This window comes from Xiphophorus maculatus, chromosome 1 (genome assembly GCF_002775205.1).
Source record: "Xiphophorus maculatus strain JP 163 A chromosome 1, X_maculatus-5.0-male, whole genome shotgun sequence".
Lineage (NCBI taxonomy): Eukaryota > Metazoa > Chordata > Actinopteri > Cyprinodontiformes > Poeciliidae > Xiphophorus > Xiphophorus maculatus.
Window position 1 is genome coordinate 13414795 of NC_036443.1, and position 27624 is coordinate 13442418.

Sequence of the window (27624 nt, forward strand, 5' to 3'; positions counted from 1 at the left end):
TTTATCTGCTGTGAACAGACCAGATGTCTCTCTCTCTCAATCTCCAGTGCTTCTGGCCTACAGAAATGCTAATTTTATGGCTCCGTGGTCCGGCCTCACAGCAGGGAGGGCCCATCGAGTGATCTGCATTTTGGCCCCTGTTTGTCTGGTTCAAAATAAGAGTGTTGAATGTACCTTCTACACATGCCGTAAGATTAACTGTATTAAGCACTAAAAATAATCATTTTTCCTTAACAATTTCAAACTAAATATTTATTTTCCAAACCAAATGTTTAGCTGTCCAACTAAATATTTGCTAACTAAATCAATAGTTAGGCTGCTAGCTAAAGATGTAGCTCTTTCCAAGCTAAATAATTAGCTAATATGTAAATGAGCTTGCCGGCAAGCGGAAGTAGAATAGCAAGTAAAAGCTTGGTTTTTGGTGACCTTTATACATAAACTCCGCTGCTGGCGGGACTGAAACGTCGCTCAAGTTTTTCTTTAACAATAAATTATCATGTCCAGCGTGTTTGTTGAAAACGTAGGACAAGTCGTTTTAATGGCTGTACGTAGAGATGTTTACTTATGGTTTTACAGACGCCGTTTTTGCATCAACATCCGCCACTTCGGGCAGGCCACTTCCGGTACATGTTAATTCACTCTTAAGCTGCTTTACAGCGCCTATCGAAGTTTAAGACTTAAAATTATTTATTATTATTTAATTGTTTTTATGAAAATAAAATACATTGTTCATTTGAATCTCTCTCTCTCTCATGTTTTCCGGCTCTGCAGCCACGACGCCTTCTTTTCAACTCCTCCAGGGTTTTCTGGTTCAAGTTGTATTATTTCAGCTTTTGCGTTGTCGCCATGGTTACACATAATAACAAATGAGCAAATATTAGCAGAAATCAATCCAGGAGAACAGCATCCTAAACTAGAAAGACGGTCCTAAAAAAACCCAAACAAACAAACAAAAAAAAAAAAAACAATTTTCCCGCCAGAAACGCAGGAATGAAAGTTTCCCCAAAAATAAATAAATAAATAAAATTAAAGCAACAACTTGCTGTCACTTTGAGCGGCGTAATTCTTCAAATGTTCATGGTCCATGCTTTCTTTAAAAGGTACATTGCTATCTTTCCGTTTTCCTTTGCTATAGAAATAAAAATACACTTACTTGCATCAACGGAGCTCCTTTGTTGTCCTTATTGTATGTACCCGATCCTCCAGCTGCTAAACACGAAGCAGCGCTGAAAATAAAGAATTCCTGTTTCCGCGGTGGCTGCTGTTGCTAAGCGAGGTCTCCGTGGACGAGCTGTCCTGTTACGATGATATGTGGAAGAGCCGAACATGAATCGTCTTGCAAATGATTCTTACGTTTATATGCCTTTCTTCTTTTCTTCAGAGGTGTTTATTTTGTTAACACTTTATCTTTGGTTTAATGAAATCTATATTGAGCCGAACATGGTGGTCTCCATTAGAGATACCGGGTGAGAAACTCAAACTAGAACCGCTGCTTCTTCACATCGAGAGGAGCCAGTTTAGCTATTGTGGAGAAATACAAAAAAAAAAATGTAATCAAGTATATTCATGCTTCGAGTGAGTTTTGTATATATTAAATATTAAATATAATGCTTTTCCTACACTGTGTTAAACCCAGTGTTGTATAGTAACGAAGTAAAAATACTTCACTGCTTTGCTTTACTTAAGTATATTTTGGAGTACTTCATACTTTCCTCGAGTATGAAAATTTTTGATGACTTTCACTTTTACTTCACTATATTTCCGAACTTAATTGCGTACTTTTACTCCGATACATTTTCAATGTGTGGTTTAGTTACTCCTTACAAAAAAGCGAGAGAGAGAGAAACGCAAGTGTTTTGATCCCACCTACTGATTAGCAAGTAGCAAGCAGGCTACCGAACAAAGTCCGTATCCTACTTGCCTGGGCTTGTTCACCTCCAATAGCATACACCTGTTTCGCTTCTCCCATTAAACACAAAGCAAGTCTCGCAATCAGCAGCAGCCACATGGAGGAGGAGACGGAGACCACAACGACTGCAACTACGTTGTACACGGCTCCAGGGGAACCACCAGCTGGTGATGAGAGCCCATAGCCTTATTTAAACACAATACACTCTTTCGTGGGTGTTAAAGATTCGTCGTACCGCATGCAGTTTATGTTATTCCTGCCCGAAGATGTGGAAATTCTATCTTACAAAAACTCCCCGTCCAACTTGAAGAAACACATCGAGGTAACGTCTTATGAAATGATTATAATCCTCCTGTTTCAGTAACTATAGCTTGGTCACTAGACACAACTGTATTGTGAAATCTTGACCATAAATGAACTTTGTTTGGTATTGTTTCAGTTCCACACGTGGTGTATTTAGCTGAGGCCTAATGTTGACTGTAGCAGGCTACCTAGACTCCTCTGTTCAAGGGGGACAGAAGCCATAGCGATAGCAATTTAGACTAAATTTAACGAATATAGGAAAGGCATGCAAGTTCAAAACCAGGTTTACAGAGATGCCAATAAGCTGCATTTCCCTCCCAATTCTTTTTTTCTTTTGCATAATGACCAGTTGTGTGCACCATCTACTGACTGTAGCATTGACTGATTCACTGATTTGTGAAGTAGAGTAATCGTAACAGATCTTTTTCTTCATGTTGGCCGCATTTTCTGTACTATTTATTTTTCTCATTTTCAGCACTGACCTTACTTGAAGGGAAAACTTAAGGCTTACAAAAACTTTGTATTTTCTGTCCTGGAGGGTTTACTAAGAAGCTGGTTCAGTTGTAAAGCAGGTTAAGTTAACCTTGTGCTATAGGTAAAGCACCTAATTTTCTTAACTAAATGATGCCTGCAGGTATATCTATTAGCAGGTTTAATTTTGCCTGCACTTGGTTGGGTACATTATTTTAAGTGTATTTGACAAGTTTACCAAAATATAAAAAATGTCATTCAAACTGCATTTGCTTTGTTTTACTTTCTACTTGTACTTTTCATTACATTACTTGAGTACATCCATTTTTACAGTAATTTCCATACTTAAGTACAAGAAGTTTCAGATACTTTAAGACTTTTACTCAAGTAACATTTCAGTCAGTGACTTGGACTTTTACCAAAGTCATATTTTGGAGAGGTACTTGTACTTTTACTTGACTCTGAGATTTCAGTACTTTATACAACACTGGTTAAACCCTTTACAAACTTGTAGTCTCATTATAGTTTGAAATGTTTCAGCTAAGGATAAGATGAATAACTCTGTTTGCACAGCAAATTGTGGCAGAACAGGAAGCAGCGGGTCAGAATGTTCTACCAGCAGAAGGAAAAGGTGAAACATCTAAGAAAGCGCAACTCCTTAAATGGTTAGCAGCCAAGAGTGGAGTATTTTATGCAGAAGGGGATAGGATAGTTTGTATGTCTGGGAATAGTTGGAGGGGTTTGCGATGTCTCGGGGTGCGAGGATGAGAGATAAAAGTGTGAAGTCCTCCTGCAGGGACTTATTGCTGTTCGTGTTTGTGGGTAGGTTGTGTCTCCATTTGGCCAAATGTATTGATTTAATAAATGTCTTGTGAGTGATTTTACATTCTGGTTTGTGGCTCATTTTTGTGTCTTGCCTGAAATATCTAAGACCCGGGTAGAGAGACGTGAGAGACATGTGTTATTGAAGCAATGGTTGTTTCTGTCTCTCAACACTGGCTTGACCACCTGGATAGGACGCCTCCCTAATGAGACCCAGGAGAAGGCCCAGGACACCCTGAGGGACTAGTTCTTGGCTGACCTGGGAATGACTTGGGATTTATTCAGTTATTTGAAAAACTAAAGTAATCTTCATTAGACCGTTAACCACGAGCTGATCAAAAGATAAAGCAGTGAAAGCCTTAACATCAGCACTGAGAAATATTCTGCAGTGGTGGCCATGACTGCAGTGAACAGGTGGTGGAGCTCATGTGCAGGGCAGCGTCACATGATCTGAAGAAGAGGCAGAGGATGTCACATGCTTACCACAAACTAGTTCTACTGGGACTTTATCTGCTCGCTTTCCTGAATGTCCAGATTCTGAAGTCATAATAAACAACAGTTGCTTTATTCTCTGTGTGTCCTTTCTTAAAGGTGTTTTCATGTTCTTGGTGAATGCTGCTCTTCTGTCAGGTTGATATTCAGTTGAAGTTGTTCCTTATGCAGTGAGTTGGACAGTGAATTTGAGAATTGGCTCTTGCAACAACAGAATCAGCTAAATGAACAGTTCGTGTTGAGTGTAAAAATGACTCCCCCTGACGAGTGGTCACCACAACTGAGAGGTACACTGAACATAATGAATTAACTGGGCAGGGAGCCAGCAGAGAGGAGAGGGAGCACAGACGTCTTCCTTAAGTGTTTTCATCAGCCAGAGGTGTTTCAATGTCAGCCAAATCACACAATGGCTTAAATACCGGAGGAAATACAGAGAGAGCGGCCATGTGTGTGCTTCCTGCTGTCTGCAAGGACAAAAACAAAAAAAAAGGTCCGCTAACCGATTTACTATACCTGCAAATATTCATACTACTTTCATTTTTATTGAACATTAAAGTAGTTCAATAAACTCCTTTATCAAACTCACAAAACAAAACATAAATGGTCAAATGGAAGACAATTTCCACAACTAAAAATACGAAATGTGTGACAGGCCTTTGTAGGAGATTCTCTGGTCACATGAGACTGAAACTGAACTATCTGACCTACATGCAAACTAGCCCTGATAATTTCCCTCAAACATCACCCCCGCAATGAAACAGTGTGGACAGGTCAATGAAAATGCGAGCAGCTATTAGAATTTCCTTCCCTCCAGAAAGTAACCTAGTCTCACAGGACTCAGCAGCAAGCAAGGGAAACTTACTCCACTGCACATGCATACAAATAGTAGCAAACCTGCTCAGGGGACAACAGGCAAATACGATATGTAGCTATATTTTTTTATAAACTTTTGGGCAATCTGTGCCAAAAATGAAGGGTCTGAAACCAAATGTATCCCACAATTTTTTCCTTTTTGTTAATAATTTTAAAACCACGTATCATTTTCTTGCCACTTTACAATTATGCTCAACTGTGTGTCGGTCTATCAAGTGAAATCCTTATAAAATACACCAAAGTTTGCACCGGTAACATCTGTTGTGAGACAGTGTAGACCCCCACATACACATAGTCTGTTTTCCCAGGCTTGCCACCCACTCTGTTGTCATTAGTCTTATATTCCCCGGCATGAGAGAACGAACTGTGCACTCTGTCCCATTACTCCAACTAAATGTTAAATTAAACCTGCTTATTTGAATAAGACCAGTGTAAACAGTGGGGATCAGACTAATGTATGGGAACCAGATGCTCTAAGAAGGATGCACACATTTTATCAGTCGATAAGTGTTTTCGTTTTGATGCTTTAAAGCTGATTAATCCACAGGTGCAGAAAATACTTCTCATAGTGTGTTTATGAGCTTAACTCAGCTGCTGCTTTTAAAAAAATCTTGTTAAACTGCACTGCTCCATTCTGTGTGGGCAGAATACTTCCCCTAACGCCTGCTTATCCTGCGTGTCCTTCCGCACAGCTGCATGTCATATATAGGTTATGCTCCTGTGCTATTTTTTTCCTCAAATGATGGCGTCAGGAGGAGTTATTCACAAGCTTCCAACTTAAAGAAAGCCAGGATCCACTGCACCAATCAGTCAAAGAGCCAGATTCTCAAAAAATAATCATTATAATTATAGGTTAGGTCGACGCCATGGTCTGTACGCGTTTATTCAAGTTTACAGCCTCCCCTCTGGGCATCTAGCAGCAGGGGTCAAGCGAGACGTTCAGGGTCACGAGAGCAGCTCAGGTTGCAAGGAGGAAGGATGACATGTGATGATTGTTCACGCTTCTCCTGAACACAGTGACAAGCAATGATGAAGGTGACACATCAAACTGATCTTTCGCAAACGCTGTCCTGAATTGTGTTGCAACTATGCTATTGCACAAGAGCTATGAGTTTTAAATAATAGAAAAGCAGCAAACTAGCCTGCCATGAGAGTAAAACAGGGTTTTGGCACTTATAGTGTTTTTGTTGCATTGAAACTGATTGAACAGGCACTGAAGACCTGGCATATTCTAACAAACGATCATATAGAAAAATGTTCAGCTAAAAATTGTAGATCAATTTTCCACAGTGTCTTGGTTTAAAACTCTAAATTAGTGTTCCTCAAATTCAGTCCTCAGAGACTCCTACCCTGCATATTTTAGACGCGTCTGCTCCAGAACACCTGATTCAAATGATTTCCTGACCCCCATCAAGTGCTGCAGAAACATGTTCATCACCCACTTATTCAAGCTAGTTGTGTGGTAGAAGGAAAACACCTAAAACACCCAGGGCAGAGGTGTCTGAGTGCTGCAGCAAGTTTGACTTCAGCGAGTGCAAACGGTGACCACCATAGCAACCACAACCACAGCATCAACTTCTGCTTCTACTAGTTTGCTTTCAAAATTATTTCTCCGTCCTTCAAAATTAGCAGCAAATTTGGTAAGAAAATCAAACAACGAAAAAAGAAAAGTGGGAGGAAAAGCCTTTAAAATAATTTCACATTTGATGCAACAGCACTAAAAATAAGGACTATAGACATATTTTAATAAAATATAAAAAAATTACTTGTCAAACATGTCAGCTACTCTATTAAAATGTTTTTAAATTTTAAAGAGTTTATGATGCCATACTCTCTATAAAGGTACCAGATTCACAGATCCTCATATCAGTAGGAATTAAGTGGTTTTGTTTTCAGATTCATGTCAAACCCATCTGGGCCATTTGTTTCTGAAAAGCTCAATCTTACCTAAGCACACAATTCCAGTTAAGTATCAGCAGTAGAAAAGTTTATTGTCCCCCATAAGGCAACTGGATTTGCTACAGCCACAATCACAGACACAGCAAAAATATCACAGACAGCAGACATAGCAAAAGATAACATAAGAACAGTCTAGTTACTCACACACATTATTTTTGGCATTATTTAACTATTGTGAGTTAAAACCGTGCATGTTTTATTTTCTGACTTGCATAAAACCCACTGACTTTCACATATTCTTTCCTCTTCTGGTATTAGTTTCTTCCCTTTAAATTAAAAATACTGAAATTAAAGATTAGATTATTGCAAACTGTTTACATATCTGAACCACGGACGCCAATAAGCACGAAAGGAACTGGAAATTTAAAGCATCTCTTTAGGAAGAAACTTCAAAAATTACTCAATTTATAATATAAGATGGAAGAAAACGTCACACCTCGACATTGAGTTTATGACTGAGATTTGATATGCTATGCAGCTATAATACATAGTTCAGTATTTGGAGGTTTTAATCATCTACAATATAAAAAAATATGCTGAGGAACAGTAGAAATGTATTACAATACAAATACAGTAGGCCAAGCCTCAAATTAAAGATTGTGCATAAGTTTGATCCAAAATAATTAATGCAATCACCTAAATATTTAGTGGCAGTCAATGAATGGGTGACCAGAGCTCATCAGTTTAAAACTATGAAAAAAAAAAGCACAGACAAGATCTAGAAATAAAGTTCTTTAAGGAAGATGTTATTTCGTTTTTCTACACTGCAAATTACACTGTACAAAGCAACAATAGGAGTGTAGATGTTAAACTGGCCAGAGAACATATCCGATTTGTCTCAGGGAAAAACAAAAAGTAAAAGCGGAGGAGACCCTAAAATATTCCACAGCTTAATTCTGAACAAAAGTTAGAAAACAGCACAGTTACAACATCATGAGTTGGACTTCAAAGTTTCTAAATCCTTACAATGAGTTATTAAACTAGGACATGTTGCAACATCTGCTGGCATCATGATAGCATCAGATACATCTGTATTATATTCAGTTCACCCATGCTAACCCACTATACTGATCTTAGTTTCATTTCACATTCCAACATAGTTTTTCTGGTTGCAGAAACATTTAGTTGAACATAGATTAAGCACACACCAGTATGGAAATACAGTACCGAACATCCTGCTGCAGGACTGGAATAAGACATTTTAAAATAAGAGGAAACAACATTTCAAGTCCAGCAGGCACATTTGGAGTAATGCGAAACCTTCTAATCAGTGACATCAACAGAGTAAAGATGTTTTGGCAGATTATCTTCTTTTATGTCATTTGGAAGCACAATCAGTTGGACAAAATATGAAGATTGCCCAACCGTTACTTCACAGTGGTAACTTTGTTACAGTACATGATAAACAGAGGTGCTACAGTAACTTGTCCTTCATTTGGTGTAACAGACTCAAGAGACATAGCAGAAGAACCATAAGTGACACATCATTTTAAGAAGTCATCAAGTGCTCAGGTAAGTATCAGTGTAATTCAGGTAGCATCAACCCAACACCCAGAGTGCAAGTATGTAACCTAGACAATGCATCTGCAGCATCTCCATCCCGCGCTCTCATAAGGCTTTCCTGCTCAACCGCTTCCTTCACCTCAGCGGTTCAGCCCGGTTTCACTGGTCACAGAGCGAGGCATCATCTCTCCCGCTGCACTCCACTGGCACCGTCCTTTTCTTCTTCTCCTCTCGAGTCCCGTCTCGCCTGGTGCCGCTGTGGGGTACCGTCCAAGTGCGGCGCCTCGGCTCGACAGTTGGAGCAGCAGCAACAGAGCGTAGTGCAGAGACGAGAGCGGATGGGCTGAGTAAAGAACACAAACATGACGCAGTTGGCTGCTCCCTGAGACGTGTTACCGATACCCTAAAGGGACGCAGAAAATAAGCAGAGAGACACTTAAATGACCAAGAAAACTGGAAAAATTATTTGTTTTATTTATTTATATTTTTACACAGTTTTAAAAATCCTATGATGGCTAAATGTAGAAATATAGTCCCTAAAAGGGCAATATTGTGTGTTTTCCAGTCAATCAAATAACCATGTTACTTTCAGTTGTTATAAAAATGCTGTACATATCAGACCGAACTTAAAAGAAATTCGACTTTCCAATTTAACGCCACTTTCTGACACTCCACCTTTACACATCATCACAACAACCATTCTTCATTAAGTCTTTAACAACTGAGAACTAGCTGTAGTGGTAAAATGTAACAAAATAGACCTTAAAAAGCCAAACAACTACAGTGACAGAGATGTTTACATACACTGAATTAATGTTGGGCTTACACAATAACACTCAGTCTTTTACAAGGGACAGAACCCATCACTCCATAAAGAAGCAAAATAAAATACAAGCCCGCTTTGTGCATTGCAAAATGTGCAGTTACCAACATGATCGAGTCAAATGGCTTGTAGAGAACGGCTTTATGATCAGAGGAGGCAAAGACAGGTCTTTAGATGCAAACGCAAGAAGTGCGGTTGGATGAGTTGAGATTATGATTAAACCCTAAGAACATTTTACCAACTGCCAACCATGGCGGTGGTTGCATCATGCTGAGGGTATGATGCAACCACCACAGCACCACAGGTATTATGCATGCATTCAGGCTCCATATGCTAGTAACACATTGGGAGATGCCTGTAGGGTACTGCCTGCAAAAGAAGATTTTTCCATCACCAGACGTCTTTGTAGACATTATTGCATGTTGAGTTATTTTGTGCAGCTTTGATGCCGAGGGCCTTTTCACAGCCAGTACACAAAGTTGTTGGAATGATGAAGGAGGACTTCATCCAAATTCTTCTTCTTCGCTACAAATTAGCAACTCATTTGGACCGAGCTGGATGTTCCACATCAGAACTGGCCGACATTAAGCTTCAGCAATGTTCTACCGTACTGAACATTTGTAAAAACGGTGGTCCAAAATGTAGCCAGAGTTATGCCAGAAGCTTGCTGATGGCTACAAAAGGTGCAAAAAATAAGGGACATCTGACCAAATATTAGAATATGTTTGAGCACATATGTATATTGTTGAGTCTATGTTGATTAGAGAAAATCCACAATAAATTCAGACTTATGCACTGGATTTTCGCTTTTTTTTTTCTTAAACATTGCTAATTTCACCCTAGAAAAAGAACGGCTCCGATGAATAATAATATTCAAGTTATTGATAAGTCTTCCTTTTACTGCACATGTTCTGTTGCAAGGAGTTTCAAACAGAAACCACTGGTCTATAGAGAGAAACTGCAGGATGATGGTGTGATGAGTGATGGGTTTAATCACATCCTATCTCACACTCAGGATAACAGCACATCAGCTAATGATCGCACACATACCCCCATGCTAATGTGCTGCTTGCCAAATACATCAGACAACAGAAGAAAATGACTAAATATGAAAGAACGTCATCTCCACTAAAAGCAGCTATTTTCAGACTTTAAACTCACGTGTAGTGTGACCAACACCGGGTTCTGTCTGACCGGAGAGTTAGCCAGCAGCAGCATGAAGCGCACCGTGCTCCAGATGCGCAGGACGATGAAGATGATGGGGATGAGAGTTAGCTTGACATCTGCCATGGAGGAGAAGGACTGCGACGGAGGTCTGGTGGCCAAGATGGGACGGTATTCTGACAGGGCCGCATGCTGCACCAAAGAGAGGCCACAGATCAGGGGACGATTTACAGAAGAACAGGAAAAAAAAAGAGAATGCAATGCATCATCAAGAACAACAGCTCAGATTTTCTGACAGATTGTTATTTACAGCCTGACATTGGGAGGGACACTGCAGATGCTGTAATAAAGCCAATTCATCATTCAGATGAAGTTAGGTCACTTAACTCTGGGTTTAGACTGGCTTGGTGCTTGAACTAAAAGTCCAAATTTACTTTGTGATCAATGTTTCTCCTTTAATCGGGGTTGCCAAACCTCTTTTTTTTTTATCAATTTCATATTTTCCACAATCAAAAGTTCCACATTTCTTGATTAATGGTTTGAATTGTTCAACTATAAATACAAATATTCATAAAGAAATTTGCACAGCCTTTAAATTGGGAATCAGAAAAATACTTACATTTTGTGATCTAATAAAAATGATGGTAGCTCAATTAATAAAAATTAATATGTTATAATAACTGCTTAAAGACAGCAGATCTTACTGTATATAGTCATGATGGACAAGGAAAACAGGTAACTCTTCCTCTTCAGGTTCAGAAGTTATTTAAATAAAATAGTTGTCAGTTAAATCAGAAAACATGTGCACACATTTGCAGACAGACTCACCGCTCTGTGGATATGCCTCTTAATCAAGATATAGAGCACAGGAAGAGTGAGGTAGGCCAGCAACTCCCAGATCTTTCCAGTCAGCAGCATCCACAAGACCCGATCCGGAGCCTCGATCCTGACCCAGCACCAGCCCACAGACACCTCCGATGCATCGTAGCCGATCTTGTTGAGGCACACAGCGGTGACAGTGATGACCAGAGGAACGCCCCAGCTGGAAAACAAAAGCAAAAGCAGAACTAGTTTGGAGAGTCAATGTTAGTTACCTCAAATGTTGTTGTTTTTTAACTTAAACTAAGTTTTCTATCTATCTATCTATCTATCTATCTATCTATCTATCTATCTATCTATCTATCTATCTATCTATCTATCTATCTATCTATAACTGTTTTGGTTTGTACATGGTAGAACCATGAAAGCTTTTGGAGAGGAGCTAAAAATAACGAATTTGGAAGATGAAAAAACTCAGAAGAGATACTGTAGTTATTGACCATTTTGAGCCTGAAGAAATCTGACTGGGACTGAACATGTGTCCTGATGTGTTCAGTTAAATAAAAATTTATAGGGTTGAAAGGTAAAAAGATTTGATAGGTTTCCTGTTTGCAGGTTTCTCTAATCTCTCTCCAATCTTTGTGGACGAGGTCGCCGAGGTGGTTAAAAAGCTCCTCGGTGGCAGGGCCCCGGGGATGGACGAGACCTGCCAGGGGTTCCTTAAGGCTCTGGATGTTGTCGGGTTGTGTTGGCTGACGCGACTGCGATTCGGCAGTTGGAAACTTTGGCTCGTTTTCGCTTTTTACGTCGCCATCGTAACTCGGAATCCTACTAAAAGTAACGGCTCCCTTCTCGGCATCGAGACGCACAGTTTTGATACCACTTTTGTGGGGGTGCACGCAGCGGTGCGAGCCGCGTTAACGGTGATGGAAGAAAAATAAATAAAGATATAAAACAAAGAGACGTTCCGTTGGGTGTAGGTGCCTGCCATGCAATGCATGGAGGCTGTGACTGACTTGCTCTCCCTAGCCTGGACTAACTTTCAAAGAGTTTCCATGGAAACCGCACGCGCTGGAGTAGCTCCACTTTACGCTAGTACAGTTAGTGATACTCCCATTCTTAATGCTAGCTAAAACCCTATATGACATTTGAAACGAAGGCATAAATCAAGCCAAAAGTCGTACTTCAGTATTTGCCAGTTTAACCGCTTTCCCGCAAAACTTCCCAACATGCCCCAGACTGCGCTCGGTTTCTCTGGGAAGCTACTTTTACAGCTAGCTTAGACTGGTTCCACGGCGATATCCATACCTGACCAGGTGGAAGAGCACTACCAGGCTGTCGGCGACCCTCTGGCTCGACCTGACGATGAAGACGTAGAGGTACACGGCGATGGACACGGTCCAGAAGAAACTGCTGGTGTTCGAGAAAGTGGATATGGCTCCCTGAGCGACGCACTCGGTCGAGTCGCTGCGGAAAACGCTCCAGACTCCGAAGGCGTAGGAGACGGCCGACAGCCAGTCGGTCACCGAGAGGAACACCAGCAGCCTCCGCGGGGTGGTCCTCAGGTCCGTCCAGATAATGTGTGTGAGGATGATGAGAGAGGAGCCCAGGACGGACAGCGCGCAGGTACACAGCACCACCACCCGCTCTGACAAATACACCTCTGTCTGGTTCCCGCTGGCCATAGTTTACAGCGAAAACTGGCTGCTAGATCAGACTTTGGCCAAACACTTCTGGGAGCAGCAGCAGCAGATTAGCGCTAGATGTGATCATGATTTCCCTCGAAGGCAGTGTAAGTTTAAAACTTCCAGTCCAGACGAGGCAAACAAAACTTTTTCGCCCAGCGTCTAAGCCCTCCCTCCCCGCACGCCTACTGTTTGCACCAACCGGAACCCAAAGCAGAAGTCAGTCAGCTGGTAAAGGGAAGAAACAAGTTTATTTTTGTCCGCAGATTTTTTTTTTTTTTTTTTACTTAGCTAGTTACAGCTCTTGTATCACCGTGTGACACATGACGTTTCGGATAAAACATCTGTTTTTTTAAAACGTGACCCACGAATCAAGAAAATTGTTTAGAAAAATTGTTTTCACATCTCAAAGTTTCACATTTTAGCAGTGGCGTCACCAAGTGGGGCCTACGGGGCAGTGGTCACCTTATATTTATGAAAATTATTTTTCTGTCAGTCATTACATGCTGCTTTTGAATCTCCTTCTCTCATTGGTTCACTTTCCCGGTGTTGACTTTTGTTTTCCAAGTTAATATTTAGTTCTGGTTGCATTTTTAGTTAGATTTCACTGAATCTCACCTAATTTTTGTCAGCAAGTCAGAAAAAGCTCATACAACTTTTAAATATATATATATATATATATATATATATATATATATATATATATATATATATATATATATATATATATATATATATATATATATATATATATATATATTTATATATATACAGTACAGACCAAAAGTTTGGACACACCTTTTAATTCAATGGGTTTCCTTTATTTTCATGACTATTGACATTGTAGATTTACACTGAAGGCATCAAAACTATGAATAACACATGTGGAAATATGCACTAAACAAAAAAGTGTAAAACAACAGAAAATAGCCCTTATATTCTAGTTTATTCAAAGTAGCAACATTTTGCTGTGATTACTGCTTTGCACACACTCTGCATTTTCTTGATGAGCTTCAAGAGGTCGTCACCTGAAATGGTTTTCACTTCATAGGTGTGCCCTGTCAGGTTAATAAGTGGGATTTCTTGCCTTATAAATAGTCATGAAAATAAAGAAAACCCATTGAATTAGAAGGTGTGTCCAAACTTTTGGTCTGTACTGTATATATATATATATTTTTAACCTACTAGTGAATCGAAATAAAATTGTAGTTTTAGTTTGGAAAACAGAAGAACACATAAACGTTTTGAAGCAAGCTTATTTCAGTTTTTGGACAAAACAGGACATTTTTGCTCCTATCTGATCTGCAAACTAAACTTGACTTAGTTACATGAAACTGAATTGATGAGGGATTATTCAAGGTTTTTCCTGAGTAAGCGCAGACCCTTTTAAAATAGCAGTAAGCCTCTTGACATATTGTATTTTATAAGGTAATAGCAGCAGGTGTTTACTTCAGATTCTGCTTGAGGTAAGCATTAGTGGATCATAAAAGTCAGAATCAATAGAATGATTAGGAAGGCTGCTTCTGGGCACTACAAAGAGAGAAAAGGGCTGCATTAAAAAGTGCTTTGTAACTTAAAGGTGCTTCATCACACATTGTTTTTAAGTGAAGTTTATTTACTTAGTGACTGGTGATGGCTTTGTGTTTTCTTTTTTTCTTTAAAGCTCAGAGGACAATGTGTCCCCTTGCACTGGTCAGACTCCTCATGAACTGATACACTGATGAACATTTTAACCAATAAATATATTTCTGTGAGGGCATTTGATATGAAATTCACACTAAGTGTGAACCTGTGATTCACACATTTGAAAAATGAAAACATATTCTTTCATAAATCAAGTTATATTTTATAAAGTGGAATACTATGCTTTGTTTCTACTGCGTCTTTTTCACAGAAGACTCGTCTTATAATTGGTAAAAACAAAGGGCTCTTTCAACAACTTTACAAACATATTGTCGCAAAATTGGTTAAAGAGATATTTATAAACTTGTGAATGTGCAAGTGAGCACTGGAAGTATTGGGCCACAAGACTTGCAGCAGAGGAATCAAAATGAGAAAAATTATTGAGCAGCCAACGAGCTCTCACGCAAAGTTTAAGAAAGACTTTTAATTACCAAGTACAGTTTTTCTATCAAAACAAGCAGTAATCCATGCAACCATCTTGGTCTCTATTAGCACTCATTGCACAAAACTCCACTGTTGAAGAAAAAGCAAATGCACGCTTGTTTAAAAGTTTAAAGACAGTAAAATATAGCAATGTCAGATGAAACCAAGTGTAAGTCTTTAAATGTGAAACAATGTTTTGTATCGGCTGACTTTATCTAGGTGTAGGAAAGAAGAATGGAGAAATTTACTGGGAGAGCCATGAAAACTACCAGAAGATACAATGAGTCCAATCACACATTCATGGAAACTGTCAACTTGTGTCAAGGAAAGAAAATAAATCATCTGGAAATCTGAAACTCACCTGACTAGAATATAACTGAATGTAAAAGAGGCTGCAGAGCCTTCACGATCTATTGTTTGGATCGCACCTGAGCGTTGCACACAGCTTGTTGGTGCTACCCAGAAAGTATTGAATATATTTTGGTTGGGGTGTGCAGAACTTAGTACAGTGTCCTTCTGTTCCACAACTTTAAGCTTTATTTAGACTGACTTGTTTTAATTTCTTTGGATTTGTGGATTTCTTGGGTTGGTGCCATGATCTGCTGCAAATTTCTCATCATTTGTCCTGTGAGAAATACCTTTAATGTGAAAAACTTTGATGTCAGTACTTCTTTCCCCCAAGATAAGGATGTCTTGTGTGTGTTTAAAGCACTTTGAACTGCTTTGTTGCTGAAATGTGCTATACAAACAAACATAATTGATTGATTGATTGATTGATTGATTGATTGAAAGTGCGTTGCAGGTCCAGAGTTATTTACGAATGGCTTTTTGGGCTTTAAATGTAGCTTCTTCAGACATGTTTTATTGTTAACAATCTGGATTTATAGCTCTTTTACTTGGTGGAAAACATGTTTCCTTGTTGAAGTTTAGTCATTTTTTTTAATCTAATAATTCAAACTGTATAAAGAAGGGTGTTAATGATATGTAGTAAACAATGTGCACGGCTCTTTTTATGTTATCTAATATACTTCCAGTGGTTTGAAATGTTTTTAATGCTGCACTTTGCATCCATTGAAAAATGTTCAACAATTGACTGGCCTGGAATTCCTTATCGTTTTAGTTTCATTAGCTACTTTAAAATGAAACCTTTCAATTTGTTATAATTTATCTGCAACATTAGCATTCCACCAATAAATCAAAAAGTACACGTGAACACAAGAACATAAACTGAATTAAAGGTGTGCCGCTCATGGGCATCCTCGGCTCTAGAGTAAAATTTTCTCTTATCAAGCAGCTTGCAGGGCCGCTGTAATAAGATGACGACTCGTAACCTCTGTGATTAATGAGCGACGTCTGCTGTTCTTTGTGTCCAGCAGATGTTAATTATTTCTTGGCCTTGAATTTGAGGGTTTCCATAGATCTAAAATGTGAGAAGGCTTAAAGGCAGCGTAGCAGTGACCTTGTGTGCGAGCCAGAGTTTACTGCTTCTGCATCACTGCAGCTCAGAAAAAAGCTGCAGCCCCCAATGGCCCCCCCCCCTGGGTTGCAGCAGTGCAGTGAAATAGCAGGCTCTTTTTTTTTTTTTTTTGCAGACTGCAGCAAGCGCAACATCTGCATTAGAGTCAGCATCGCATTACGAGCAGCAGTGACGTGTTCTCCATTCACGTTCCTCTGATTCTGTATGCCAAAAAACAAAACATCAGAGGAACAAGATAGATTCAGCTGTAATTACTGAGTGAGTCTTTGAATTGATGTGCACCTGGGTCATTTGCACTCATTAAGTCTGCTTTGTTATCCTGGCAGCATCAGCTTTTCAGATGCGTTGGTGCTTTTACACACGGCAGAGTGGTTCACACACAGTACAACATTTTTTTTTTTCCCCAAAACAAATGAGGCAGAATAATAAATAAGTTATTATGAAACATTTATTACAACCTTTTTACAATTAAAATATATAACATGGAGAAATGCCTTGGCTAATAAGTTTGATATATTCACATTAAGTTAAGCTTGGTTACAAAGAAGGATGCGCTTACAAAAAAAAGGGATCTAGTACTATTAAGACATGCAGATATTTTTTTGACGCTAAAAACAAAAAAAGATTGATGTAGGTTCAATAAATGGATGCGGACTTTAATCAACAAAAGCATGCAGAGAGGCTGCTTTCAGTCACAAGATGGCAGCAGAAGAACATGGAACTGCAGCTTAGAGTTCAGAGGTTCGATGCCTTCATCCCAATGTAAATGTTGGTAATAAAAAAAAGTCATGCTCTCTCTCTCTCTTTCTCCATCTGTCTTCAGATTATCCCGTTTCCATTTCGAGTTTACAGCTCGGGTCTGTTTCCACGTGAAAAACCTTTGTTCGGTCTCTGCACCTCGTGACGAGCATTGATCCCAGGGCGTCTTATTGCAAAGAATTTCTGCGGCAGTATACTTGCTGATTGCTTCGTTCTCACTCCTCACAACAACCAGCTAAGACACTGCCAGAGAAACACCCACAGCAGCCGCAGCCTACCGTCCGTCCACCCGTCTGTCCGCCTGCTTACTCTCAGCAGGAACTTGGCTGGTTTTAGCTGCACAGTTTGACCCCTTCAGTCTGGCACTGCTGACGTTTGCATCTCACTTTCCCGGGTTTTTGGTGTTGGGATGCTTCGCCAATCACTAGAAGACCTACGGAATGGAGGATGTGGGGAAGAAAAAGGATTGAGTATTATTTTGAATGGATGTATTTTCATATTGCATAAAAAATTCAAGCAGGTAGGAAGTCTTTGCTCCCTCCTTGTAACCCAGAGCTTGTTTCTGAACAGATACTTCATATCCCTCCAGCCTTTTTTCTGCAGCATCACTTGAAGTTTGCATAACTTGGGCAAACACAAACACCCGCGAACTAAGAATAGATCTGTCATGACTCATGATTTTGCAACAAAACCTTGGTCTGGTTTAGCTCTCACCTACTTGTGTTCACTCAAGTGAACCCGTTGTGTGTTGATGTACCTCAGGAACAACAAATAAGTCCCTCTTTTTCCACCTCCCCCCGCTCCTTGGTATCAGTAGCTTTCGCTCGCTGCAGAGCTATTTTAGGCCAGCTGACCGCTGCTGTCTCCGTGTGGGATCTGCTTCTCCGACAGGACAACGGGAATACTGGAGACCGGCGTTGCAGCTGCTAACGAATGGAAAAGAGGGACTTCTGATTTGGATTCTTCAGTAGGGTTATATTTGTCGTCCGTCCACTGCGTGTTTGTGAAATTTATGACACGTTAATGCTTGTGCAACTGGGGATTCCAGAGCTTGATTTGTGCCTGTAGGCGCTGGGTCTTGTCTGATGTAAAATAATTTAAGCGTTTTACTAAAGCGTTCTGCAACATTCACTTTTTAAATTTGTTTTTTATGAAGGATGAAGAACTCTTCTCCTGTCCGCAGAGAGGCACAGGGACTCCTCTTGACCTGCTTTCTGATGCCAAACAGCTGCATCCGCGTCCCTTTGTGTCTTTGTCTGGAGGCCTGCCGCCGCCTTCGCTGAGCACATGACGACAGGGATTCCTCCTTGCTCCGGCCTTGATGTAATCCCTAATACAGGGCTGAGGAATGCCAATGAAAACGCAGTTCTGCTCACTAAATGAATGAAAGGTTGCCGCTCTGCTTCAGACAGCGGCAACGGCACAGAGCCTCCGCTCATTAAGAAAAAGAGTTGTGAAGATTATGTTTATAAATGTTGTTGTGAGCAACTGAAACTGTCATTTGAAATGATTGCAATAGGTAAATGCATCTCAGCTAATTGACATTGGTTCATTCACAATGTTTTTCTTTAATAGAGGAATGTAAATGTGCTTGAAAGACAACGATGACCATCAGAGGTCTCGCTTTGTCCACAACACAACAAAATCTGTTCATCCATTCAGAGCACGTTCAAGGCTACGAAGGTGGAATTTAACTTTTAAATCTTTTAAATTTAAATCAACGGGGTATGAAAATACTCTATGCTTACTAATTTAATGAGTAATTATTTATTGAATGAATTAGGTTATGTTACATAAATAGGGGAGTGGGTAATCGCAACAATTTAAGATGGATTCCTGATTAAGTCATAGGATGAAATTGATTAAGTCATAGGATGAAATTGTCATGGTATTCAGTGCGTTTAAATTTAGTTCAAGATAAATTTACTAAGATTCAACACAAAGGACTATTTTGTATTTTGTTGCATTGATCTATTATATAGAGGCAGGACAAAACATTTTTATACTTCTTGCAGATTAGGATTACAACTATTTTTGTTCAACAATGAAGTTTGTTTCTAATAGGAAATGAAGTGTGCAACGTTTAAAAAATTATGAAGCAATGTAAAAGAAAAGCTTTTATTTGGATGAGAAATAAATGAAATGTCAAATAGCACTTATGCTATTGTCAATAATCAATGAAAAAATCTTTAATGGCATTACAGCATTCAAGCCCTTCCTGTAGATGCTGACCAGCTGACAATTTATCTTTGGCGATGAGGTCGTCTAAGGTTGAAAGATGTCTTTGTCATCAAAAATTTTTGTATAATGACAAAGATCCTTTATCATATTTTAGTCAGGACTCTGGCTGTGTTCCTCCAAAGCATTTATATCACTAACAGTGAGAGGAAACATGCTGTTAAAACTGAAAGATTCCCTTAAGCCTGTAAAAAGTAAACTTTTCTTTTATTAAAGAAAATATCGGCGACCCTACAGTAATTAGTTTTTTCCTCCATTGTTTCATTAAGATACTGCATGATTAACTTATTGCTTAGGAAGTAAACAGAAAGTAAGTCATTTGAAAATAATTTAGCATTTTTTATTTTTATTTTATTCTCCCCTCCAGGGTTTTTTTTGTGGGATCTAGTGTCCCTTATATGAAAGTAGGCTGACAGGAAAGGAGGGAAGACATGCGGCAAATATCGTCGGGTCCGGGAATCGAACCCGCGACGGCCGCGTTGAGGACTCAAGGCCTCCAAACGTGAGTCGCGCTATCCCCTATGCCACCACAGCACGCCCCTAATTTAGCATTTTTAATTGAAAAAATAAAATAAATTCTGTCAAGGCTATGAATTATGGACTTAACTGTGTATAGCTGTAAAAAGACATAACCATACATTTGGTGGTTTATCTTGAAATATGATAAACATAACATTCATTAATATTTAGAGTAATTGTGGGCAACTCTGGGATTTACTCCCACTGATGTAAAAGGAGTACGAAAGGACTTAAAGATATATTTTATTCTCAAGTAGGATAAAACATATTCTTCTTCTGATGATTACGATTATTTATAACATTTAGAAACGGTGACATTGTTTTTACTTTGTCACCTTCTAAAGTTAGCAGCAAATACTTTGGGGGATCTTTACCTTGTTTGACAATATCTCTTTTAATTATGCAAATTACAATTAAGCACATATTTATTTTTGTAGTTCTTTAATTTGGATAAAATAAAATATCATGTACTGAGTTATACTGTTAGTTTGACTCAGGATTTGGCCACAGCTGATGACAGTTTAAAGTTGGTTTAATTTATTAAAGATAAACCTGTTAATTAAATTTTTTGTGCTAGTGTCATAAGATGGAGTCATGTAGTTTTGTTTGTTTAAAATGGACCCGGTATTGTTTATTGTTCATTCTTTCTTATGATCACATAGCAAGGAAACGGGTCATCTCAATCATTCCAATTTTTTTTCTCTGTATAAATATTTTACAGATCATGGGGATTTTAAACATGTCGTAAAAATAATCAAATTTTAAAAGTTTTTGCAAATAAAGTGATCAGTGTTCAATGTAATAGTCGGGTGAGCGTTGGTTCAGGTAACCACGGGGCCTCAGCAGCAGCACTCTTCAATAAGTCTATAACTCTGTGACACATCCAACCTACACCCAACATTTCCTTTCAAGAGCAAAAAACACGTCTGCACTGACACGAACTAACACTCACACCCTAACCCGAACCAAGGCTCACCTACACTGGATCCCACTGCTGTCAGGCCTCAGAATGTGTCAGCTAGAAACACGGCTCCACCGTGGCAGCCAGCGGCGGCGTGCATTTCATTCCTCATCTCCAGCGCCGCTCTACGCTCCTCGGCTGCGCTAGTGTCGGCTCACGGCGCTCAGTAGTCATGTCTCTCTGGCTTGGTCCCTCTGCTCACATAATCATCTTATGGCTGACAAAGCTGTTAGTATTTATTGTATAGGGAGGTTTCCGAATAGCAGCGAAGCTTTTAATTTATAAATTAGAGGCTGGAGACCTTTTAATTCAGCGTAATCAGAAGCAATAAATAATAACTGCTTCTGTGCTTTGAAAAGCGTTTTGTTTGTGAGTAAGCGAGTCATGGGGCAGTGTGACCTCATATTAATATGTGAGCTTTTACTGGTATTATGTTAATAAAAAAATAATAAAATATTAGCTAATTGCCTTAACTCAAAACAAAAGTACACAAATATGATGATGGCTGCTAAATAAGCTCAAATATTGATTGATTATTTTTGTTATTTTGATTTTTATGTCTTTGATTTTAACAACAAAACCAGCTAAACTTGTTAGTAATTCTCTAGTGCTCATTATAGAGAATATTATCTTTTAGTTTCCATTCTGCTCTTTAAACAGGAATGTAAGTTTAATTTGTCAGGCTGTTTGGAAGACTCACCACTCTTAGCTTTTAAAAATAGTTTTAAAACAGTTACCCTATGATTTTTTTTTTGCAACCAGAAATATTTGCCAGCATCTGACTTTGTTTTTCTTTTCATAAGCTAGTGCAGAGGCCTGGGGGACAATGGAATAACTTTTTTTTTACGGCTCCCTATCTTTTATTAGAGCAAACATCCAAGACCCTATTGCAGACCTACAATAATTATTTATTTTCTACCTCGTTTCCTGGAAATTTTGCTGATTCATTTATTGCTTAGTAGGTAAAAAGAAAAATGATTCATTTTTAATATATTTGCCCTTTTCATTGACAAAATAAAATAAAATATCAGTCGAGTACTTTCAAGTTACCGATTCTGTTCTGTGGAGCAGAAGGTTTAGACTCCATAGCGCTACAGGGAAAAGTGTCGGGGGCTTTTTGCAGCCAGCTGACCTTCAGTTTGCAGCAGCTGGGAGAGAGGCATTGCTGTGTAACTCTATGCTTCGACAGCCGGACACTCAGACATTTCCTCTGACTTCACAAAAAAGGACTTGTAGCTGCATGATGGAAAATTAAAACCATTTGAAACCGAAGTTTAGATACAATCTTGCCATGATTTTGTACCGGTAACCAGTGTGAATAAACCCCTTCTGTTTCTACAGTGAGGAGTGGGTTAATGGCCCGTACACATGGTGAACAGAAAACACACAGTCGTCATGGTAGGCTCGTGTAAAACACATGGGTCATAGTGCGCTGGACGGTGAACAGTCACTCAGGGGTTTGTGTACTTTTCACTTTTCAGACGTTTCAATGTGATTTCTCTGTTGAGTTTATCAATAACATGTGATGAGAGTGACAACGTGGAAAGCCCGTCCTGGTTTTATCAGCGTTTCTGTGTACACTGTAGTGCAATCTTGCAGAAGTGCTGACGACACTTCTCTTTTGAGAGTGAGAACGCTTTGAGTGTATCATCACTCTTAAATAGAAGCTCCTCCAGGCTTTGAAGAGGGGATGTTGCTAATTCCACATTTCTCTTAGTTCAGAATTAACACAAATGTTATCATGGCACTTTGAAATTTGCCTGGCTGTCCTGTACATTCAGCAACCTCTTCTCTAGTTATGAAGACACTTTCACAACACCGAAAGCTGTCATTTTAAAATTAACCATTGATATCTAAATAACTCACAACCTTGATTTAGCCTATCTGAGGCCTTTGAGCCAGCTCTTTTTGACTTCCTTATGGTATAAAATATGAAATGCTCCACGATTAACTGGCTCTGTATACAGCAAAAGTGAACCATGTTATTGAAATAAGTTCTAACATTAAAGTCAGAGGCGATTATTCACACTCACCAGGGAATAAGGCGGCGGCAGAGCTCCTCCATCCACCCAAATCTGCAGGGCGCTGCAGGGTCACTTCACACAAGGTTCCAGTTGACCACCAGCCTCTTCTCTTTCTCTGTGCCTCCTCTCTCTCTCTCTCTTTCTCTGTGTGCTTCACCCAGACAGCACAACAAGTCAAGGCATGTTCCAACATGCCACCAGCGGTCGAACCCAGTTCATGAGCCTAGACCACAGAAGGGGAGGAGCGGAGGATCAGAGAAGGGGGAAGCCCAGAAAGGACCCAGCGTGACTCAGCCTCCTCAGTTAGCTTAGCTTTCACTTTGAGACACTTCAACGGATGATGGGGTTACTGCTCCAGCTGATGACGTGACACAGCTTTAATACACTGGACTGGCTTGTCTTATTATATTAATAGAAGTGGAAAAAACTTGTGTGTGCTTTTTGGAACAGCGTAGGTCTTAAGTTGTTTTTGACAATGTGGATTTTTTTTACTGGTTTTAGAAAGTTATAGTTTCAAAATGACTCAAATTTCTCATGCTGTTGGTTTGTCTGTGGTTCAAAGGGATTTTAATGAGATGGCAAAAGAAGCACTGGAGTGTTTTAAAGCAGAGTTACGCTGCACTACCCTTACTGCCCCTGTGGCTGAGCACTGCTAGTGAGCTGGCTGAAAATAGGCTAAAATATGAATCCTCTTGGCTATGAAAGTAATTTAGTTAGCTGTAAAACAGAGTGGCATGCCTATTGCATCAAACAGACACAATTAGGTCTGTCACAATAATGTTGTTTGGGACCTTTTTCAAATTATATATTGATAATTTCATAATAGTACATGTTTATTGGTCTTTCATAGACCAATAAACTTTAATTTTGTGAAGAACACCTAGCACTGGAACTGCAAGATATTTTAAATGAACACAACCAAAAACAATGAACAAAATAAAAAAAAAACAGACACTACACCAAAACCATTAATAAAACCAGCCACGAAGTTTCTGTAAACAAAATTGCCCTTCAAAAATTATTAATCATCAGAATGGAAATTATCGAGTCCGTTTTAATTTGCCATGGGATGAATTGATTAATTGCTTATTGCGCCAGACTTAGCCGTGACTCCTGCCGGATCACAAAAAGAATGTAATTTATTTTAAATATGCCCAGGGGTGTGAATAATATTCAGCTTACCTGTAGATAAGTTCATTATTAAGTCAACTTTAGCTATTTTTATTGCACACAGAGATCTTAATTTGACTTTCAGACACTCTGCCTCCTAATATGAGCTTTTCATTCTTACTTGTTATAATATAAAGAGCAGAAGTGTAAAACGATATAATACTCTGCACAAAAAAGCTAACAAAACTACTGGTTTTTATTTTTTAGCATGAATCTAATTATCAAAATTGTGATAAATATTATTGATAACATTACTATAACTGCAATAATCAATATTCTTATAACTTTGGCAACCATAGGAATCATTTCTCTGTTAGGTCTCGTTGCACTTTGACATTTTTTGCACCAAAAGCCACAATAAAACTGCAGCATTTTTACTGAAGGTTATCGTCCCATGAAAATGTCACACCGCCGCCAACATCTAATACTCAGCACCAAAATCGCTCTCTTCATTGGTTGAAGCTGAATAACATGAAGCGCATAACACATAAGACACAAAATCTGAAAGATCATAAATTTACCTTCAGTTCTGTCTGCAGTGGTTCGGGTTTTATCTCCACCAGAAGCTGTAACTGGGCACCAGCACAGCATACTAATGAAAGCTGCTGATTCATCAGATCATATTATACAGTAGGTCACATCAATTACAGATGAAGCCCATCAGCATGAATTATAAAACCGAAAATCAGAGGGAATGCATCAGCAAAGATTTGGAATCCATGTGAAATATTAATGCTTCCTTAGCGACATTTGATGTTTGATCTGAACTTAAAAGCAATTCGTTAACGTAGCGACGAAGGGATCTTCCGTCAGTCGGATCAGGGGGGCGAATTTGTTTGCGTCGCGCTCTGCTTAGCCACTCATACGTTGAGCCACGCTAAATGTGCCAGATCATCAGTATCCATGAGTGCTAATTACGTTGAGTAGCCGGGTTTTTATGTAGAGGAGGGGTGATGCCAGTTCATCACTGCCGTTAGTGAAAGTTGATCACTAGGCAGATTCTGGCTTCAGCAGCAGAAGCCAGCTCAGCAAAACTCACCTGCTACAATATGGCCTGAGTTTGGCTACCTGAGCGTCTCATAAAAGTGGCGTGCTGTACATCAGTGGCGTCGCCCTCCGCTGCGGCCCGTCAACAGGCCGATGACCTCATCAATGAGAGAGCAAAGTCACCAGGATGCCACACTCACGGAGCTTTGAGCTCTGCCTGGAGCTTCGTCTTTGTCCCGCTGCGGGCGACCAGACAGGAACTCTGTGAAGAGAGCAGGAGAGGGGAAATTGCCTGGATGTGGTGGCGTTAATTCACTGACAGCCATGATGCAGCACTGCACTCCCAGGGTGTTTTTTTCTTTTTCTTTTTCTTTTTTTTTTGTGAGTGTGTGAAAGTGCAAACTGACTTTTATAATTTATGCAAGAATTGACCTTCTATTTACACAAGAGTGAAATATGGACGTCCACTGAGCGAGGCCACTCAGAGGAAATAATTTTCTGTTGTGCAAAAGTCAAATCCATGCATAAAACCTGAATTTACTGCCTGTCTTACCTAGGACTGCAGTGAGGCCTCACTTTTATTTCTGTCAGTCAGAGTTGTTGGTGAAGGGGTGGGATGGGGGGCGTGCAGAGGAACCCCTAGCCCAGCAAGTTCAAAGCTTGCTGCATTGATTACATCATCGGAACAGGAGTGCTGGAATGGGACAATGCACCATCGGGGGTGAGGGAGGGGGGGAGCAGTTAAGGGTGGAGGGTGGTGGGGGGGATTCATCTGTTTCTGTTCTGTCTCTGAACTCGGACACGGATATGTCACGTGAGACGAGGACTCTGACGAGTAAATGATAGAGTTGATAGTGCATCTAAATATTCCTACGTCTGTGTATGTGAGAGTGTGTGTGTGTGTGCGTGTGTGTGTGAGCGTGCTGCTGTGGGCCAGCACTGCAGGAGTACATCTGCTGCAGGACACTGCAGGATCGGTGTTCTGCTGCCTCCTCACTGGCTCTTCCTCTCTTCTCTCTGTTCTCTGTCAGGCAATTTGCTCAAGGAGGATGGTGAAAGCATGTGCTGCATACTTTTCAGCAGGGGGGGGTTAAGTAGAAGAGAGAGAGGGAGTGCGGGGGGGATCACCGAGGTGCAATGCATGCCAGTGAGGCGCTTTGTTGGGCCAACTGTACCTGCAAGCAAGATTACAGTAGGAGAAACTGGAGAGCAGGAGAAAAGGAGGCGGAGGGTAGGAGAGGAGAGGAGACGGGTTGGGAGGTGGGGAGCAGGGCAAGAACAGAGGTGCAAGAAACATCAGGTGAGTGCGGCAGTTTCCTGTGCCGGCAGTGCAGCATTCAGCCCAGTGAGCCGGCGTGCAGGAGAACTGCAGATGTTCCTGTTTAATGTGAAGCTCACAGCGCAGAACCGTAGAGCCGTCCGCTGTGAGTTCTTCCACAGAGAGCCGTCTCAACGCCACGTCGTCTTAGCACCTTTACCTAAAGTGAACTCACTGCTGACCCAAACCCGGCTGCTCTCAAAACTTGTATTTTACACCGACTCACATTTTGAACATGCACCACCTCTATAAACTGTTTTTAAAATCTTGTTTTTAAAAGCTCTTAAAGTTTGGTATAGAACGAGTAACATTGACTTTTGAGTTCTGACAAACTGCTGCAGTGAAATTATGGCCTGCAAGAGTATTTGTGCACCCAGAAGCATCACTGTTTCTCTTCATCAGTGTGAAGTCTGTATAAAGCATCCTCATATAGGACATCTGAGGAGTCATATTAGCACAACTTCAAGACTGCACCACAGCTTCCCTGTCCCACACAGGCCACTGTGGCCTCATTTTCATTTTCCCACTCACCTATAGACTCAGTCATCGTTGTGTCCTTACTCACTTCAAGCATTTTAATCACAATAAACACACTGTGTGAAATGTAAACACAAAGCTAGCAGGGGGCAGAAAAAAAAAATCAGCAAAGTCAGCAAAGATGGAAGTCTCCAGTAGAGGAGGGAACTCTTTGCATCCCGGTTAAGTTTTCAGTGCCCTTGTGAGAAATGGAGTCCTGTCGAGTGGCCGCTATCTGACACGCCGGCCGCTATTTCCAGCCTGTACTATGTGTTAAACATGGATGAGGGAGCAGTGGAGCCTGACTGCTAGCCGAGTGGCTCTGTCTGTCTGGCCGCTGCCTGCAAGTGATGAGGGAGAGGCAGCCTGGAGCTTCAGCACTGCAGGCATTCACACCGACAGGCACATATCAACTCATCTAATGCAAATCCGAGGAGCATGCCATTCTTTAGAAACAGGTCAGTAGCTAAAGCAGATGAGCATGCGAGGTAAAGCGGACTAGAGGAGGACGGGATATTTACCTACAGAAGAGTCTGGCACTGCATCACAGCGAAGGAGGAGAGGACGAAAACTTCTCTTCACTCTCTGTGAGCCTCCTGGTCACTGGTGATGTGCTTTCATGGCGCGGCAAAGTTGACTGCAGCACTGCCTCCTGAACAGAATGACATTGTTTGCACTCTCTCTCCCGTTACTCCTCCTCCTTTCTCCGGTGCACGCTTGTTCCCC

General features: G+C 40.2%; 1 protein-coding gene and 1 long non-coding RNA gene across 2 annotated transcripts; both read right to left on the bottom strand.

Moving 5' to 3' along the window:
• Window positions 1-7548: 7548 nt before the first annotated feature.
• On the bottom strand, window positions 7549-13015 carry gpr157 (G protein-coupled receptor 157). Its single transcript, XM_005801383.2, has 4 exons — window positions 12447-13015; window positions 11148-11361; window positions 10317-10511; window positions 7549-8735 (listed from the first exon to the last, which is right to left on the bottom strand). The coding sequence occupies exons 1-4, from the start codon at window positions 12821-12823 to the stop codon at window positions 8514-8516; spliced, it is 1008 nt and encodes a 335-aa protein (XP_005801440.1). The 5' UTR covers window positions 12824-13015; the 3' UTR covers window positions 7549-8513.
• A 3843-nt stretch (window positions 13016-16858) lies between these two features.
• On the bottom strand, window positions 16859-27615 carry LOC111606365. Its single transcript, XR_002752027.1, has 4 exons — window positions 27420-27615; window positions 25117-25326; window positions 22917-23130; window positions 16859-17598 (listed from the first exon to the last, which is right to left on the bottom strand). It is a non-coding gene; the product is annotated as an uncharacterized LOC111606365 (long non-coding RNA).
• Window positions 27616-27624: the final 9 nt, after the last annotated feature.